The 18,254-nt window shown below is 45.0% G+C and overlaps 1 protein-coding gene across 2 annotated transcripts in view; it reads left to right on the top strand.

Annotated features, from left to right (window-relative positions):
* Nucleotides 1-18,254, top strand: part of TCL1A (TCL1 family AKT coactivator A) — a 41,097-nt gene that overhangs the window by 12,594 nt on the left and 10,249 nt on the right. For both annotated transcript variants that reach the window (XM_086947672.1, XM_086947673.1), the window contains exons 2-3: nucleotides 2,902-3,096; nucleotides 17,963-18,154. In XM_086947672.1, coding sequence (XP_086803798.1) covers nucleotides 2,959-3,096; nucleotides 17,963-18,154 — 330 coding nt within the window. In that variant the 5' untranslated portion in view covers nucleotides 2,902-2,958. The remainder of the gene's footprint in view (nucleotides 1-2,901; nucleotides 3,097-17,962; nucleotides 18,155-18,254) is intronic.

Here is an 18,254-nt window from a genome sequence, read left to right as displayed (position 1 = left end):
ATTATGTTGCAAATGTGGCAAATCTATAATTATGAGAAATTGGCACAGCCCACCATTGCGTAATTCCAGTGGCCCTGACGATAACCACTGACAAGGCTTAATTCCATTGGTCAGATTAGTTGGATATGATTACTAAAATGTCTTAATGATTGAAATTGCTAATCGAAAATTGTATAATGGGTGGCTCCCAGGTCCTGGGCACGTAAGTGATCAATGTAAGTAGGGTCCTGTAGTGGACGTAACTGAGGGCATGTTGCCAGCTGGAAGGGATGAGGTGGCGTCTACCACTGCACATCAAAGGGATAACTGCTGGTAAAATGGTACAACAGGGTATTGCAAATAATGACCTAGTGCATTATCAAAGATTTCGACACAATATAGTTTGCTGTGTACCTGACATAAGGTATCAAATGAACTTTTTGTTTGGAGGTTTAAGACAATAGAAGACAGAAGAGAACATATGACTTACATGAGGTCAGGGCAGCATTTGTGAATGATTGCACACAGTGCCAAGCCACTCTTCCATGACATGGTGAGGTCCGTCACATTTACACCTGTGTACCCTTCTGTCAATTTTTGACACCAGCCCAGAAACTTACTGGAACGGGCAACAGATTCATTGCGTATGAGGTTACTTGTTTTTGTATAACCTATCTGGATGCAATGACAGAAACAGCAAAATACAAGTCGGGCTGCACACTATGCGAAACAGTAAACACAGATTTTTAACCTGTGCTTTAAAGGCACGCCCCTAATTACACTGGCTACGCCCTTGAGAGACCCCCGACCCCCCCCCCCCCCCCCAGTTTTTTCACCCGACTTAAAGCCCTGCGCTGCCACCCAGCACCAACCCTTGAACCAAAATCCAGGCCAGAGGTGACCATCTGCGTGCTCTTTCTGCAGTAGACTTAGTTTAGCAAGTCTACCAACTTACTTTATCAACGAGTGTAGGGTGGAGAGTTCAGTTGAATGTCAGTTGAAGTGTGATGACTCGGTGGTGGGATGCGACCGGCCCATGCGCGGGTGTGCTGGGGCGTGGTAATGCGCAATCTGAAATCTGCTCACGCTGCCTGCTGCCGCCCAACCCCCTCAGATTAAAGACTCAAAATCCTATCCAACCCACATCAATCAGTATCCCACCGCCCACTGGATGGGAACACTGAACTAAGGGCCGCGCGGCCGCGGTTCGCAGAACATAGATTGCACTGACTCTGACTGGGAATGTGGATTAATGACGAGACAGATGGACAAGCTCAGAAGCAGGTACTACGAACGAGTTCCCTAAAATAACAGTAACACTGTGACACTGTAAAGTTCAGTTACAGTACCTGTAGTGAGGTAAAAGAAAGTCAATTGCGTGCAGCAGCATGTACTGTAGACCCGGCCCTGATAATTGCCATCACGTGCGAGCAAAAACGCCACTGCCCCATAATTTGCGGCCACCTTGACGCCTTAAGTAATTAAATTCTGGAGGGAGCCTACCCCTCGTGTGTCCCCCCGCATCACCGCCGCAGCCCGGTACAAACCGAACATCGCCGCCGGCCTGCGACCAGGAAGTCAGGCAGGCCGGGCGGGACAACCGGAAACAGGAAGTAGGAGGGCGGGAGCCTACCCCGCCTCCCACGGAAGAGCCGCGGCTGTTTAGAGCACCGGAGCAGGCAGGAGCCTACCCTGCGCCCCGGTGCCGAAGGAGGGAGGAAGAGTCCTGCTGCCGGGCCCTGCAGCTGCCGAGGAGAGCCGCCGCCGCACCAAGGAAGCCGGTGAGTGGGGCTTCGCCTTGTTGCTGAGCTGCAAGGGCGGGGGGCATGTGTGTGTGTGCGCGCGTGCGGCGGTGGGGGGCTGTGTATGCGTGCGTGCGTGTGTGTATGTGTCTTTGAGTCTGTGTGTGTGTGACTGTGGAGGGGAGGGGGTGTGTGTGAGCGAGTGTCTGTCTGTGTATATGCGCGCGCATGTGCACGCGCACCCAAATCTGGCAGCAAAAGCTCGTAACACTTTCTTGTCCCTCATTCCCCCGAGTCAGGCAGCTATAAGTCTCCGCCTGGACGCATCCTTCGGATGCTTATTCCAGGCTCGACCTAAAAAGGGGGGGTGGGGGGGTTAGGCAAGTGTAGTTTCTAAACGAGCCTCTATGGTGAGGCCTCTGCCAGCACTGGAGAAGTTGTTTCAAGCTGCTGAAAGATCTGCAGGTGTGTTATGTTCTTGGCAGAGTGTAACCATGAGGGAAATGCCATGGCTTCATGTCCATCATAGTAGTATTTGCAGCACTAGCTAGCTATAGCCAGATGCTAAAATGGTGCCCATCGCCAGTTTTAGTGTGGATTTTATTTTGATGGCTTCACATCAGTAATCTAATAAAGTCATCAGATAAGCTAACATGAAGCCTGTGGGCTGCAGATAAAAAAATCCCACACGTTGCCAGGCAGGTTTTTCCCAGCATGGGACCACTCATTGCATTTTACATAAGAAAAATAAGCTCTAGTCAAGGGCCAAGTCTGTGATCAAGTGGTAACACTTTGAAGGTTAATAAGTACTTGTTATTTTTAATTATAAAGGACCCATCAGAGCCATAACCTACAATAACGGATTTTTGGGAATTTAAATAGGTAGGTGAAATGTAGCTTACTATGGAGACTTTACATTTTAATCTTTTAATGTTTATCTTTAACCGAGACTTTACATATGAAGCTTTTTAAATGCATCTGATTGGCATGTTTGAGATGTACATTATAAGAAAAAATAGAACGAAAGTGTGTGAAAATGTACGCTAAAGATACAATTCTAGGAGCTCTGAAGGAATGCTAAAAGCTTATAAAGATGTCAATAATGTAAACAGTTGTAGATTTGTCGGAGCTGTCTAGTGCCAATAAACGTAATGTACATGAGGTATTTCTGGTTCTGCAGTCCCTACTGCACCTCCATTCCCATCGTGTGGATAGCCCTAACTTGAACTCTGCAAAGATGGCAGCCTCTGAATCACCGCCAGCACTCCATGACCAGCCAGATCAGCTTCTAGTACATCACCGCCATCCAACCCATGCTAACGCCCTTGTGTTCAGGGATGAGGCAGGATTATTTTGGAGAGGAAACCTGCAATTGGTAAGTGTTTCCCATTTGTTTGTCTGTTTTTTATTTAGGTCGAGACTAGCGGCAGTGCGAATGCGCTGCTTGCTCTGTGAGGCATGCTGTATTGGAGTATACACTGGAAGTCCCGCCCGCTCTCCGCCCCTATTTGTCATTGGCTTGTGTCATTGTCCTTCGTAAATGCTGGCTTCCCTTCTTGGTACAACCTTGTCTGCATTTGTTAACTCCTATAACAATTGGACCTTTTACTTGGCTTGTTACACAGTCTGCATTATAAGTCGGTAAGCACTATTTTGCTGATTGACACTGATGGGGACAATGGCAGCCAATTTTCTTATGGAGCGCTATGCCGCTCTAACTTGCATCCTGAGCGCGGCACCTGCTTTAGGGACACCGCTCTCAGTTTCATATATTTTTTGTTTTTAACTTGCATGCTGAGGGCGGCGCTTGCTTCATGGACACCGAGCCCTGCAACACAATAAGTAACGCTTTTGCAAAAATTTGAACTATTGGCATTGTAAATGACAATTCCTTTTAATATTATAAAAGGCATTACCATTTATAATGCCAATATCTCAATCTCGTAATTGTGAGACCTATTGCATTGTAAATGATTGTTATATTTAGTTTGCAAGTCTCTACTCGAGTGTCTTACCCTTAGGATGTGCTTTTGCATTTAAATGACAACTACAGCAGTTTCATCAAATAGTATTCCTTACAGTAAAGGGACCTCTCATGTTCCATAGAAACATGGGTGCTCTGATGCTGGAGGGCTGTTTTGAAGGTGTTCATGGTGGTAACGACTCGAAGGATGCAGAGATTGTGATATAGTGCACTAGTGCAAATATAGAAAGACTTTATTAATGAGGAGCAGTGAGGACTGAAAGGTAGTCAAGTGATGTTGGATTTGTTGTGATTTAAGGGGAAAGCTAGAGGTTTAGGATAAGATGGCTTGCTCGAGAGTGGGAGATTTATGGATGTTAATCTGAGAATGAGGATCTTGTATAGGGAGGTACATAGAATATTCTGTGAGCTAGCCATATTTACTATGTTTTTTAGGATTTTGAAATGTTGTTAAGCGTAAACGGCTACCTTAATCGGCTAAAGCGATTGTTATGCTTTTCAAAAAATAGAAGACACTGTCTGGCTACAATCAGTGGTTACTTGGCATCTGTAGTTGGTACTGTCTTTGATCAGGATTGTCTGGGGGCCTCAAATACTGCTGCCCACAAATCTGATAACTCGATACACGCTGTACATGTTGTCTTTGGAAGGTAAGCAAGTAGTGAGGTCAGGAAGTGGTGTTGGGTGAATTTTTGGTAGGTTATGAGACGTGTAATTGCACTCCAAAGTCCAATCTGGCTTATTATGTTGAAAAAGAATCATTCTCTGTAAACATAAAGGAAAAGCAAGGCAGTGCAAATAAAGAGCAATGGAAAAAACAGAAGGATCCAGCACCTCCTGAGGCTGGTATACAGCAGCATAAAATATTGTCATGCTGAGTCTGCTATGCATTATGTTGCAGTAACTTTGGCATCTTTAGCCTGGGGTAGTCTTTGGGAAAAGTGCCCTCAGGTGAGATTGTAGACTTTTAGAGTTAGTATAGTGTTGGTTTACTAAAGCAAGACATGTCAGTAGAGATTCCAGACAGAATAATTTCTCAATCTGATCTGATTTGCTACTATACATTTGATCTCTGCCTTCGTTTCTAAGTGGCCCTGGTTCAAAATCCCTGGGCTTGCAACATGCATCAGTCACCAATATGTTCCACGTATTACTTTTAAGCATGCTGCACCCTCTAGCAGAATGCGTTAGATGAAACTATAGAAAACCCACATGGAGGCAACATGGCACCAAAGCCATATAGTTATAAAAGTACTGCCATTTCGACAGCACATTTCCATATTCACACAGACATACCCTACCTACATCTGTCTGTTCCTTGTTAAAACAAGCATTTACAATGCGATAGGTCTTGCAGCATTAAAGTTAGAGTTACTGGCATTGTAAATTACAATGCTTTGCATTAATTTTTCTTTTAATTTGCAATTGGTATATAAACATTGTTTGTGAATGGTTAGCTGTTGCTTATGCTGAGCAAACTTGGAAGTAATATAGAGTGGTAGTCTTGCTTGTTATAAGCATGCTGATTTAAAGCGCTCTGATGGTGAAGCTCTCGGGCACCTTGCAGCCAGTGCTCTCTAACATGGCATGGTAGCTGCTGTTAAGTCTAAAAATGTTCTGATGTAAAACAATGTGCATTAGCAGCTGAATGTCTACACCCACATCCAGCTCCAGGCCAAGTTAACAGGGAATGCAGGTCTGTGCTTTATGTACATCTGTCCTGCCCAAAAGATCTCCTGATATTGTAATGGTGCCTGCTACTGCTCAGGGATGCTGCAGTCCTGTCGACAGGAGGCAACAAGAGGGTGGGCCTAAAATGCCACCCCTGGTAGGAAGGGGCAGCATCCAGTAGTGCCATCCACGGAGAGTAAAAGGGCAACCCCTGACACAGGTGGGACACGAAAGACAACTACAGGAGAGACAGGAAAGCCACACCTGTCATGGAATAGGGTAAGTGACCTCTGGCAGGGTTCAAGTATACTGCCGGACAGAGGTGTGGGGCAAGGGAGGCACTTGACTTTTCACAGCAGGTGAACTTTTGAAGGGATGGGCCCAGCGGGGTGCAGGCACCAGGCAGGGCTCGCTCCAAGCCTCACCGGAAATGGGAACGCAGCAAAAAGCTTCTCTTTACTTCAGTGACGCTTCAAGTTACCGGTTTATTAAACGTGTATCATTGCAGATGTCTGCTGGATATGGAAGCATAAAAGGCCATAAAGTATTTGAGCACGTTGGAAAGCAAGAGGTCATTCCGAAGAAATGCGTTGAGATCAAGGCTCGCTGATGTCGGTCTAGTTGGAATGGATACATTTATTTTTAGTTTATTTCTTTAAAAAGTATTAGATGGCGCTAGCTTGCAGTGTAAGTGTGCAGCAGAACATTTTCGGCCTAAATATTCGTATTGCCCTTTCCCAAGTGCAGGAAAGACTGCGTAGTTTGAGTTTTACTTTTCACAGGTTCCAGTAGGTACAAGGAGGTAGATGAATGGACATGTCGCGTTTGTGTGGCGCGGACCACAATCTAACACATTCTTGTAATGTGCAAAATCCGGTGCCATAGCGAGCTGCCCAATAGCAAATGGTTTATCAGCTGTCGGCCTCATAATACATTTAGCAGGCAACCGGAAGCCCCCAAACCGGCATCCATACCTTCCAGCCTCCCAGGGAAACTCCTGATGCCCGGTGATCAGAAAGTGCAGGCTAGAGTTGGAGGCAGTGGAAAAATTGGCATTTGTTAAGGGAGAACTCTGGTGGTCCTGGTAGGATTTAAAATAGCCACCCTCTCAGATGTCGCTCAAGATTGATTTATCTTGAATGCTCCAAAGTGCACTGCCAATACCAGCTACCTGGACACCCAGCCAGCATCACTTGCCTAACCAATCCTGTCCACAGCAGGGTGACTCTCCAGGTTGAAATACCGCTCTGTTGATCTCTGGGAGTGACCTGGGAACAGTGTGTATTGCATCCCATGAGGTTGTTAAAGCCCAGTAGTGATACCTCCATCTGACATGAGGGACCGCCCACCCCACACACCCAGCCATTCACCACTATGGTGTGCACTGCCCAGTAGTAGAAACGGATGTCGGCCGTGGCCAGACCCTGTCAAAGGTTGATAGGACACATTTATCAAAGGCAATCCTAGGGGTTAGTCGGCCCAGAGAAATGTCCACGCTTGGGAGGTTATGGTAGTGAATCTGTGCCTGCCGATGGAAACCGGGGAATTCTGAAGGACGTTAAGGGGTCAAGCCAAAAAGAGAAGACCGAATTTGCAAAATAAATGCCATCTCAACAGAACCCTTCCACAGCACTACGAACATGCATCCTAGAACTGGTCAGATGAAGTTTGCTCAACACATCTCCGCACACAATCTGCGTACGCCGGACAAAGGACCGCGGACGACCCAGCTCAACAACTCTGTGCATATAACACCCTACAAACATCTTTAGCAGGATCAAACTCACTTTACTTAAACATTAACCAACATGAATGTGCATTAACCAAACAACACTATTAACACAACCGACAGACGGAAATCCCATCACTGCACAAAAAGGGGGCTTAGCTTAAGGATGCACTTAGATGCCACCGCAGTGGCAGAAAGCGACACACACATGCTGAGAAGAGGAGGGGCTCCCGCGAGGCTTGCCTGCACAATTCATCAAACCAATCAGCTACCCAGGGTAACTACCAGACCGGCAAAATTAGCCTTCTCGCTCTTGAGATAGAAAAATAAAAGAAACACCAATGACCAAGTGCTGCTAGGCCACAGATTCAGCAACATTAAGTGTGGCAAGGTTGGGGCTGAGTTTTAGACACCGGCCTAAAAGCCAGTTAATTCTATCGGACTTCTCTTCGATCACATTACCGTACTAATGATCCCAGGCTGTCTTCAAAAAGCCCAGCAGAGGGAGCCTCAGCATCCAAGCGCACATACACACAGGTGAGCATTAATCGTGAAAAATTGCAATTGTTTAATGGAAAAATTTGGCAATTACTTTTTTGGCACTTACTGGATACAAACTGAATGCCCCATTCTTCCAACCACACGTGTCTGTGGAAAGGCCAGATCTGAGGCTTGCATCATGAGTTCGTATGTGGAGACTGCAGGCAGCTTATAAAACAAGACGTGAGCGAAACCTTCCATGGGGCGGGACTTCCGTCTTCGGAAGCCGGCGCACTCGCCCACGGAGTGCCACGGAGAAAAGCAGTGCTGGTAACGCGGGGCTCCCATGCTCGAGGGAGAGCCCCGCGGAGGCTGCAGAAGTCCAGAATGGCAGTAAGTGGGGCTTAGTTGTAGGGGGGAGGGGGTGTGTGTGTGTGTGTGCGAGTGTGTGTATGTGTGCGGCGGGGAGGGGGGTCTCTGTGTGTGCGTAGGTGTGCTCGTGTGTGTGCGCGGCAGGGGGGGCGCGGGGTCTCTGTATGTGTGTGTGTGCGTGTGTGTAGGTACGCTCGTGTATGTGTCTGTGTGTGCGCGCATGCGTAAGCAGGGGGAGGTGTGGCTGTGTGTTCCAGCTTGACAGGAGCTGGCCACAGCGAGCGCATTCCCGTGCACGTGTCCCGCTCTGATCGCCTTCTCGGAGAAGAAATGCGCGCGGCCAGGTGCTGTCTCCTGGAAAGCTGCATCGCTCACAATAGGTCTCTGGCGAGACAGCGCTTCGCGCTGTAATGGCCACGAGACCTAAAAAACTACTACATTGTTTAAGCTAAATATCTAAAATCAAATATAAACCAGCGCGTCTCAGAAGCGTGTCCACAGACCCCAATCGGCTCGTGCACCGGTCTGTACCACTTGGGAAGCAAGTCAGTAACGAAAGATCTCGCTGGCTACAGCGCTTTCGCTCTGCATTGCCAGGTGAGACCTAAACACCCATGACAGGCAACTTTTGTAATCTGGTCTATATTGCCATCTTTTGGTTCTGGTGACCAACCCACCTTTCTTCAGCCGATGATGCTATGAAAACCAATTTAAGGCAATCTAGGAACACATTGCATTATTATTTCACGTAGCAATCAATTGCTTCTGCATGATAGCAGTAAATAACGGTTTCAAAGAAAGCAGTTTCAAACTAAAGTTTTAAGACGATCACTAATTACAGTGTGAAGTGCGCAACTTGGGCAACTCTCTGTATGGTTTAGCTTTCCGCTAAAGGTGATGCACATGGTCGCGCACATGTGGTTGTTGGGATGATTTATGGAGAGGCTGGAACCGGGCGAGGCATCTCGGTTTCATCTGGGAGTTTCAGTACAATTGTTTGACCAGAGGAGTTTGGGGACTGTTTTGCTTGAATCCTATGAGAGGATAGTTTTGCTTGGGTGATTGTGGAGTATAACATTGCCCACGTCTGGCTTTGGAAGCTAAAGATTGATGGTGATCACCAGAGGTCTTTTTCCTAGGTTTACCGAGTGATTTTGGCTCATTTAATGCAGTACTACAAATCTTACTACAAATCTTACCTATCAGAAACTGGCACTGAGAGCAGTTGCCTGATCGCCAAACCACCCCCCCTTAAAAAAATAATATATAAATTAACTGTTCGCTTTGGCGATTGAGCTGCTTGTGCTATTGCTGCGTGCAGAGATGACCCCCTGGGGCATTGGGGTAGGGAACAACAATCCTGTAGTCTCACTTTACGCAGACGATGCGCTGGTGTATGCACGTGAGCCGGGAGAGTCCATCCTGTTGTTGAGGCATCTGTGTGATTTTGGTGATGTCTTGGGACTAAACCATAACATTTGCACGTCCTTGGTATTCCCCTTGGGAGGACTGATTGGGTAGGACTGATTGGGTAACCGCCATATCCGCTACCAGCTGTGGACCTCCGATGGGAATTGGATGGGTTCCGATATTTGGGGAACTGGGTTACCCATACGGAGGCCCAGCACCAGCATGTCCACAGGGTGTTGTCTGGTCTGGAGACCTCCATAGCCATTTGGAATAGGCTCTCCCTCTCCCTCTCCCTAATGGTTATAGTGGCAATAGCAAAGATAGTCTTCCTCCCGAGATGTCTGTATCTGGTACAGAATTCTTGGTTTCCACTGAACGGTCGCTTTTTCTGACGGTTGGACAGCCTACTAGTGACCCTTCTATGGGCGTGTAGGCGCAGTACAGTGGCGTCTGCTACATTGAAACGGCAAATGGAAGATGATGGCTTGGTAGTCCCAGACCTACAATTTTCTTATTATGCTGCTTACCTACAGTACGCGGCCCGATGGCTTGCGGAGTCTGACATCTGGGAGAAGCTGCTTTTGGGAACTGAGTTTGGAGGGGACACTCTGCCTCCGCTCCTAATGCTCAGAAATCAGAGTTCCTGTGACTATATTTGATTACCTACACTGCGAGGATCTGGAAAAAGGTGGTTCAGAATGTTATTTGTTGGGCTCCCTTTAGCAGGGACCTGAAACTGAGGGATCTGGTGCTCTTCAGAAACATTGACTCCACCACGTCTATGTTGCTGTGGAGCAGATGTCTAGAAGTGGGTGACCTCTACCATGGGGACACCTTCATATCGTTCCAGAATGCGCAGGACTTATTTGGGGTGGGACCAGCTCATTTTCTTCATTATGCCTAGATGGAGAGCATGGCTAAAGATCTCTGGCTGGACTTCCCTCCTCCAAGGCTTCATTGGATGGGGGGAGGTGCCATCTCATCACTCATTTCTATAAAGCCCTCAGTAAAGACATTCAGCCGCGGCAGTACCCTGCGCAAAGGGCCTGGGAGTGGGACATGGAAGCACTACTCTCAGATACGGACTGGGAGATGACGTTGAACCTTGATCGCACTGTATCCTATAACACTCACTTCAATTTATTATATTTCTATTTCGTACACCGCACATATGTTGCTCCACACCTTCCTACACTTAGCCTGGGAGTGTACTCCGATTCAGCCCTACTGGACACTTCTGGTACCTCACATAAAAGCAGCCATGGGTGATTAGTCTTCCACTGACCCCGCTTGACTGTCTATTGGGCGTGGTGGTGTGCCCTGGAGGTCTCCAGATCCCCGCCCCCCCCCATAGTTTGGCCCTGCTTTTGGTGAAGAGGCAGTGGCTGTTGGTGGATGGGGGCAACGTCCCCGTTGCTGACCTGTATGTTGAAAGATTTGATGGAGTGGGGGCTGCGGAAAAACAACACATGTGCCTCTCGCGCACTGATGACTGGGCTTCCGCAGCTCTATTATGGTGGATACAACTGATGGGTATGTGACAAGAGGATGGACACCATCGCATGAAGGATGGATCGGAAAGGGAGGACGGAAGGGTGATAGAATTGTCTCTTTTTCTGTTGGTTTCATGGCGGCCAAGTAGGCACTAATGTAGCTGGGTGTTTTGGAGCTCGATGTCTTGGTTCTATCTCATGCTGTCTTGGAACACCCTTCGAGATATATATATATATATATATATATATATCTATTATATATATAGTAGTGATAGTGATCCGGTTTCTATTCACTTTAGAGATTGACGTCAGAACTCTTGCACGGATTTTGACTGACAATTCCGTTGATGGGGATTCTGGACCTTGTAGTTGTATTAGCCAGTAGAGACTGCCTGGAGGCTGACATTTAGGTCGCAAATGCACGCAGTTGGTGCAATTTGAGCCCCATGTACTTATCACTACACCATTATCTCCCAAATGTGTTCCAGATGGTTCATGTCAACAGTGTTGATATTAGTTTCCTGCCATATTCGCCGTTTCTGTTATCTAGGGAAATGTGTTCCTTTCAATCAGTTGACCAGATGTATGTTTCCGACCTTCATTATAGCAACAACGAGCACGCCTTTTAAAGTTGCTTTAATTTTATAGATATATTGGATGGGCTGCATTTTTGAGAGATTTTTGGTGCCGTATTTGTATGAATTTACCCACTCATTTAGGAATGTTATTTTTTTTTTATATGTCACTCTCCGAGTCCGATAATGCACTGACACAATTTACATTATAGGAAAAAATTTACATAATAGGATGGCTTTGCATTATGCGGCTTTTGTATTATTTTATAAACTTGCATTATGCACTTTACCTATCTAACATGCTTGGTATGTTTCTCCAAACAGGAATTTACCTATGTAGTCTGTTTTCCATGTTTATCAGTGCCTGCATCACAGGGGAGGGGTATATATACTTTTAAAATTTAGGCGCCAAATGGGATTGACAAAGCCTGCTGCGCAGGCGAAACGCGTCTCTCTGTCTTTGCGGGGTCGTGGGAGACCTGAATCAATAAATTTGCCCTATTCCTACTGATCATGAGTACGTGCCATTTACTCTCTGGAGTCGGATGGATGTTTGGGATATATATATATATATATATATATATATATATATATATATATATAAAATCTATTACACATATATAAATAAATATATTACACATATATAAATAAATATATTACACATATATAAATAAATATATTACACATATATAATGTCAATCTGGTTGGATTACATACGTTTTTAATTTATGCCTGAGCAAGAATCTCTTCCGGATTTGCCAACATGCACTGTATGTTTGTTAGTAGAAAAATCAATAAAATACAGTTTAAAAAATATACATATAAAGTAAGAATTTGGATGAGATAGAAGGATATGTGTTTATTTTTTGTGTAGTGTGCTTTTGCAGCCAGCTGGTTGCTTCAGAGGGCTCTTGGAGCAAGGGGATAGGGTAAGGCAACTGGGGATAAGTTCAGAAGTTTTTCAGAGTTTAGTCCTAAGCGATTAAGTTTCCTTTTGGAAACATTGATGCATCCCACCTTGTTTTAATTTGGTATTGTGTTAACAGAAAACATGACCTTTATTTATTGTCTCACAGTTGGCGTGGAGTTATAAAATAATGCAAAGGATATCACACATATATGAAATGTACTGAAACAGGTTTCTAATCTCATTCCAAATAGTTTGTGCTAAGAGTTTTAATTTTCGTTTTCAGAGATGTTCTGCATTTAAAGTGTTCTGAACTAGTCTTTTATATACAGTACAATGGTAGGATTTGTGAACTTTTCATATTGGTGGCACGACATTTTGATGTAGCAGCACCTGCCTCTTCTCCCTTTTCCTATGTGGAGGTCAATACAGGAATGGAGGAGGCTGGAGGTGGCCCTGCTGGTCCTTTTTCTCCCCCCCCCCCCCCCCCCCCCCCGTCTCTGTATGGGTGTAGCACTGGAGGAGGTGAAGTGCTACTGCAGCAGCCTTTCCCCACTACCAGAACAATTAATCAACTGAAGCCTCACCTATTAGAAAGCGCATCCAAATATACGACCAAGAGCCGGGGTCTGATATTTTATTATCACTGTAAATCCCCTAGATGTGGCAAATAACACTAGTCGTATGGTCAAGGTGCGTAGTTATTCAATGTAAAAACACACAGGTCCACATTCAACACAACCAAAAAGGTGTAGAAAATAGAGAGAGTACCTCACGGTAGTAACACCTGAGGGGGTTCCCTGCTGACCATTACCGGTATACCCACTTCTCATCACTGGCCACTCTCTCTATGTGAAAAGACAGAGGTGCACAAGAACAAATAATCGTGCATACATGAGAATAGTGGTGAAAAAGACCGTGGCAAACATATAAACACTGATGTGAAATGTTGTGTACATAAACAAACCCCTAACCAGACAGAAAAATAAGGCAGGGTTTTGCTGGCTATTCGTTTTTATTCTATTGCTGCAAAACCTGCCAGTTAAAAATGGTTAGTTGTATACCATACTTATTATATCCTCAAGCCGACATGTTTCATTGCTCCAATTTTCGGCGTTTTTTTTTTTTTTTTTTTCTTCCCCATCAGGGCATTCGAGGGGTTATCTATTCTCAGTCTTCTCAATGGAAACAGGACCACAAGGGTGCTAAGTCTGCACGTACCGGCACCCCTCTGTGGAGCTCAGTGTCATGTGATCACGTGTCCAATAATGGCTAGAAGTTGTCTCAGCCACTGTTGCCGAGTGCCTTCCGGCGTTTCCGGCATGGCTTGGCAGTTCGGGCTGGACTGCTCCCATGAGGCACAAAGTCAGACTGATTTGCATATAGCCATGTCTGAACTGGGGTAGCCGAGTGGGCTAAAGAATGGTGATGGATTCAACCCAGATCTTTTGACTGGGTGTTTGATTGTTTCAGATGCTCCGTCCCTTTTGTACCACTTTTGGCTGCCATAAGTGTGGCAGGGTATGCTCAGACGTGAGTCCCTTGCTCACTTTGCCACTGGATTCAAGCAAGCCGGGCTGGAGACGGCTGGAATGCCAGAAAGCGGTCCTCGGAAGCTTGTTTCCGGCCCAGGGAAGGCATGGCTTGGCAGTTCAGGCTGGACTGTTCCCATGAGGCACAGGGTCAAACTGATTTGCATATAGCCATGTCTGAACTGGGGTGGCAGAGTGGGCTAAAGAACGGTGATGGATTCAACCCAGATCTTTTGACTGGGTGTGAGTGTTTGATTGGTTCAGATGCTCCGTCCATTACCACCCCCTTTTGTACCGCTCTCTCTTACATAGTCGCCTACATTCTACAGTTTTATGTTTTGATCATACCATTTTTTTCTCTTCTGTAAATGAATCTCTTGCTCTCCACTCACCTAGGGCATTGTTTACACAACCTTTATTCCACAACATCCAAGGAGGACAAACCTTTGCATTTTTCAAGGGCAGAGCTACTTCTGCAAATGAACACTTTCCAGCTGTCAAAATGGAAGCATTTGAAAAGCCTGCTATACTCTTGGCAATTCCACCTTCTAGTCAAGACCATTCACTCTTGCTATTTGCATCTTGCATTCTTTTAATGTTTTGATCATCCTCTCTACAGCGCCATTAGTTTGGAGGTGATACGGTGTTGAGGTTTTGTGGATTAACCCACATCCTCTTTATAGGCTTCCGTTTGAGCAGAGAAAAACTGCACTCCATTGTCAGATAGTACAGAATGTGGAAAATGTTCTCTTCTACAAATATTATCCAGAAATTTGGTAACCACTGTCGAAGATCTATCTGTCACATGTGATACTTCAACCCACCTTAAGAACAAGTCCATCAAAACAATTACATATGAGTAGCATGTTCACCTCTTATTAGTCCTAAAATATCTATGGTTACCTCTTACCAAGAATGAGAAGGTAAGTCTCTGCACGCCATTGGTACACTGCTTGTCTCAAACTTTGTCAGACGCTACACATCCAACACAATTTCTTACCATGTGTTCGACATCATGATCCAGTACAGGCCACCAGAAGTCCCTGCGTATTCTTCTCTAACATTCACTATACCCAAATATCCTTCATGTGCAAAATGTAACCGTCTTTGCCCTAAGCCTTGCAGTGAAACCAATCGTTTGTCTCAACAGAAACCCCTCATCAACCAATCGTTTGTGTCTTCCGTGACCATCCACCAACACCCTCCACACATCTTAAATTCCTTGTCACGAGGTACCTCCTTTATTACCAACTCCATCACTTTCTGTACCTCTAAATCCTTTTCCTGTTCTGACAATCATTCCTCCTCACTAACAAATCTTTGTGTTACTTCACACACTGACTGATTTTTCACAATTCTTTTCCACCCCATCTCACTTGACTCTTTGACATTCACCAATATTGAAAAGCAATCTGCTAAATAGTTACTTGCCCCTTGTCTATATTGTAAAGAAAAATTATACTCTTGTAGATACGCTATACATCTGCGTATCCTTGACTAGATGCAAACTAGCCCTTAACGTTTTTTTTTAAAAAGACTTCCACTAATAGGTTGATCACTTTCCACTGAATTTCAAACCCCACAACTGCTGAAACCTATTTACTGCCCAAAACACAGCTAATGCTTAACTTTCAATAACCAAATAATTATATTTGCCATCTTTCATAGGTCTTGAAACACATGCAGTCAAATTCTTAACCATTCCTCCCTTGGACCAGTAAAGCCCCCACACCTTTTGCACTTGCATCACAAACCACTTTAGAAGACACTGTGGATGAAAGGATTGCAGTGAAGGAGCTAAACTTGGATCCTTTTTCACCAACTCCTCCATACTCTACTTTCTCCATTGAAATTCAACTTTCTTCTTGCGAAGCCTCCTTGTGAAATGTTTTTCTTGCAAATTTCTGTACAAACTATGATAGTGTTCTATCCTGCCCAGAAAGAATGCAAACTCTTCTTTGGTAGAAGGTTCTTTCGAAGACATGATAGTAATAACTAGCTCCTGTTTGGGATGAAAACCTTCTCCGGAAAGTCTGTAACCAAGTTATTTGTCTTCAGACACACCAAAGCTACACTTGTGTACTTTTAATGTAAGCCCAGCTGCTTGCAGCCTACCAAGAGCTTTACGGACCATATAGTTATGTTCCCTTTTAGACGATCCAAAGACTATGTTATCGTCTTGGTAACATTTGACCCCTGAAATACCAATAAGAATCTTTTGCATGGCCCTCTGAAAAACAGCTGCCGCTGAGATGAAACCAAACAGCATTCTTTTAAATTTGAACATGCCAATTGGGGCCACAAACACAATTCGCTCTTCAGAAGACTCCTCCAATCAAATTTGATGGTATGCGGTTACAAAATCTAGAGTAGTGATCTGCAAACGTGGAAATTGTTTCTCCTATATTGGGTAAAGGAAAACTTTCCACTACTATTTCTTTGTTTATAGCCCTCCGATCAACACAAAGGCGAATGTCCCCATTCCCTTTTGTGTGCTACCACAATGAGTGACTGCAAACAAAACAGGTGATGGACCGAATGTGGATCAATGTCACACATTCATCCCAGTCCAAAGATCTGGGCCCAAATCCATCGTTTTTTTGCACTCCACACCACCCTGGGTTAGACAATGGCGATATGCAAATCAGCTCTGACCCTGTGCCCCATGGGAACAGTCCAGTCCGAACTACAAAAGCCATGTCCTTCCCAGAACGGAATCAAGCATCCGAGGACCGGTCCTCGGATGCAGGGTAGACTAGTGTTTGCGGTGTCTCCTCCCCTCCCAGCTTGCATCTGATTTCCCCTGCTGACACGGCTCCATGCGTCACACGAGAAACAGCAATTCAGGCTACGGTGTGGAGGGTTACTCCTGTAATTTCATGAGACGGACACCACAAACGATTGTACGAAGAAATTTACTGTGCTGGCGATGGCAATCTCCCCTCAAAGAGGTAGGAGTCAATAAGCTATTAAAAATTCACTACGCACACATCCGTGCAGTGTTTATCCAACCGGCCTCCCTCCGGTTCCTCTGTACTTTACCGTAAAAGTCCTTGGATGTCAGAAGAATGCTGCAGCGCTGGCAATCCTCTTGCGATACAGCTGCTTGCACACATTCTCGCCGTGCCAGATCAACCAGTCTTTTGCCAGGAAAAATAAAGGCGCAGCGATGACCATTCTCTTGTGTCACTGCTGCTTTAGAAAAATCCCTGTCACTGCTCCACTTCATACAGTCACTGTCCAACTCAGGACCATGAGGCAATCCTCAGGCTTGAGCTGTTAACACTTGTGTGGAGATTTAAATCCAGTCCTGGTCGCCAAATGTAGTATTAGTCAAATGACTTAGCGACACGCTGTTAAGAGTAAGTAGGGCTTTATTATAGCACCTCTGCCAGCAGCTGCCTATTCCCAATATTTTAAGAACCTTACATAATTACATTTCAAAGCATCTGTCCATGCAGTGTAAGCTAAAACACCACAGAATGCCTCTGCTGTTGTATTGCTTTCCAGTGGAAGTGAAGCTTTTCAGTTGTGCATCACTTCCCTACAGTGTACAGCAGTCTTGACCATGTTTATTTTTGCATTTTTTATTTGTGGTTAGTTTAATTGTTTTTAAGCTGAAAGTGTTTGCAAATTATTACAGCTACACGCTGCGCTTTTTATAGTTTACCCCTCCCAGATTTTGAAAACGATGTACCTTTTTGCAACAACTGTAATATAATCTGGTTTCATATTAAAAAAAATCCAACTGTAGCATTGGTCATTTGAACGGTTTTGATCCCGAAGAGCAAATATTTCCATTCTGACACACAGATTAAACCCTTGCTTTTTGCTCATTACAAATTCTGAGAATTGGTTAATTTGATTTTCATTCAAAATTCTGATACTTGGTAACGGAACTTATTTTAAAGGATTCAGGCTATTATTTTGTAGATAAAATTGTGGATATTCGTACAAATAGTAAGGTTTTGTACATTGTTTTAGAATGCCACACGTTTATTCAGTATACTATCATCATAGAAACTTCTCAGATATACAGACAAATAATTGAGCTAATATTTAAACATGAATATTTTTGTTTTTTATAGGATGAGCAAGGGGCGGTGGTTGCTCACTTCTGCACCCAGACGAACGAAGGCACTGCAGCAGCCCTGCAGCCAGGAAGGCTGGCGGTGCCTCCACTTCAGGGAATTACGTTGGATGTGATGTTCCAGCAGTACCCTGATGGGAGGTACCGCTCAGTGACGAGCCGTTTTTGGGATACTGTGTCCTACCAGAGGGTAAAAGGGGCTCTTTAAAATGTACTGAATTTTGCAAAGAGTAACTATGTAGCAATATTAATCACAAGCATGCAATTTATGAAATGTCAGAATTGGGGGG

Source organism: Lissotriton vulgaris, chromosome 12, assembly GCF_964263255.1.
Source record: "Lissotriton vulgaris chromosome 12, aLisVul1.2, whole genome shotgun sequence".
NCBI classification, from domain to species: Eukaryota; Metazoa; Chordata; class Amphibia; order Caudata; family Salamandridae; genus Lissotriton; species Lissotriton vulgaris.
This window is presented reverse-complemented; position numbering and strand designations above follow the sequence as displayed.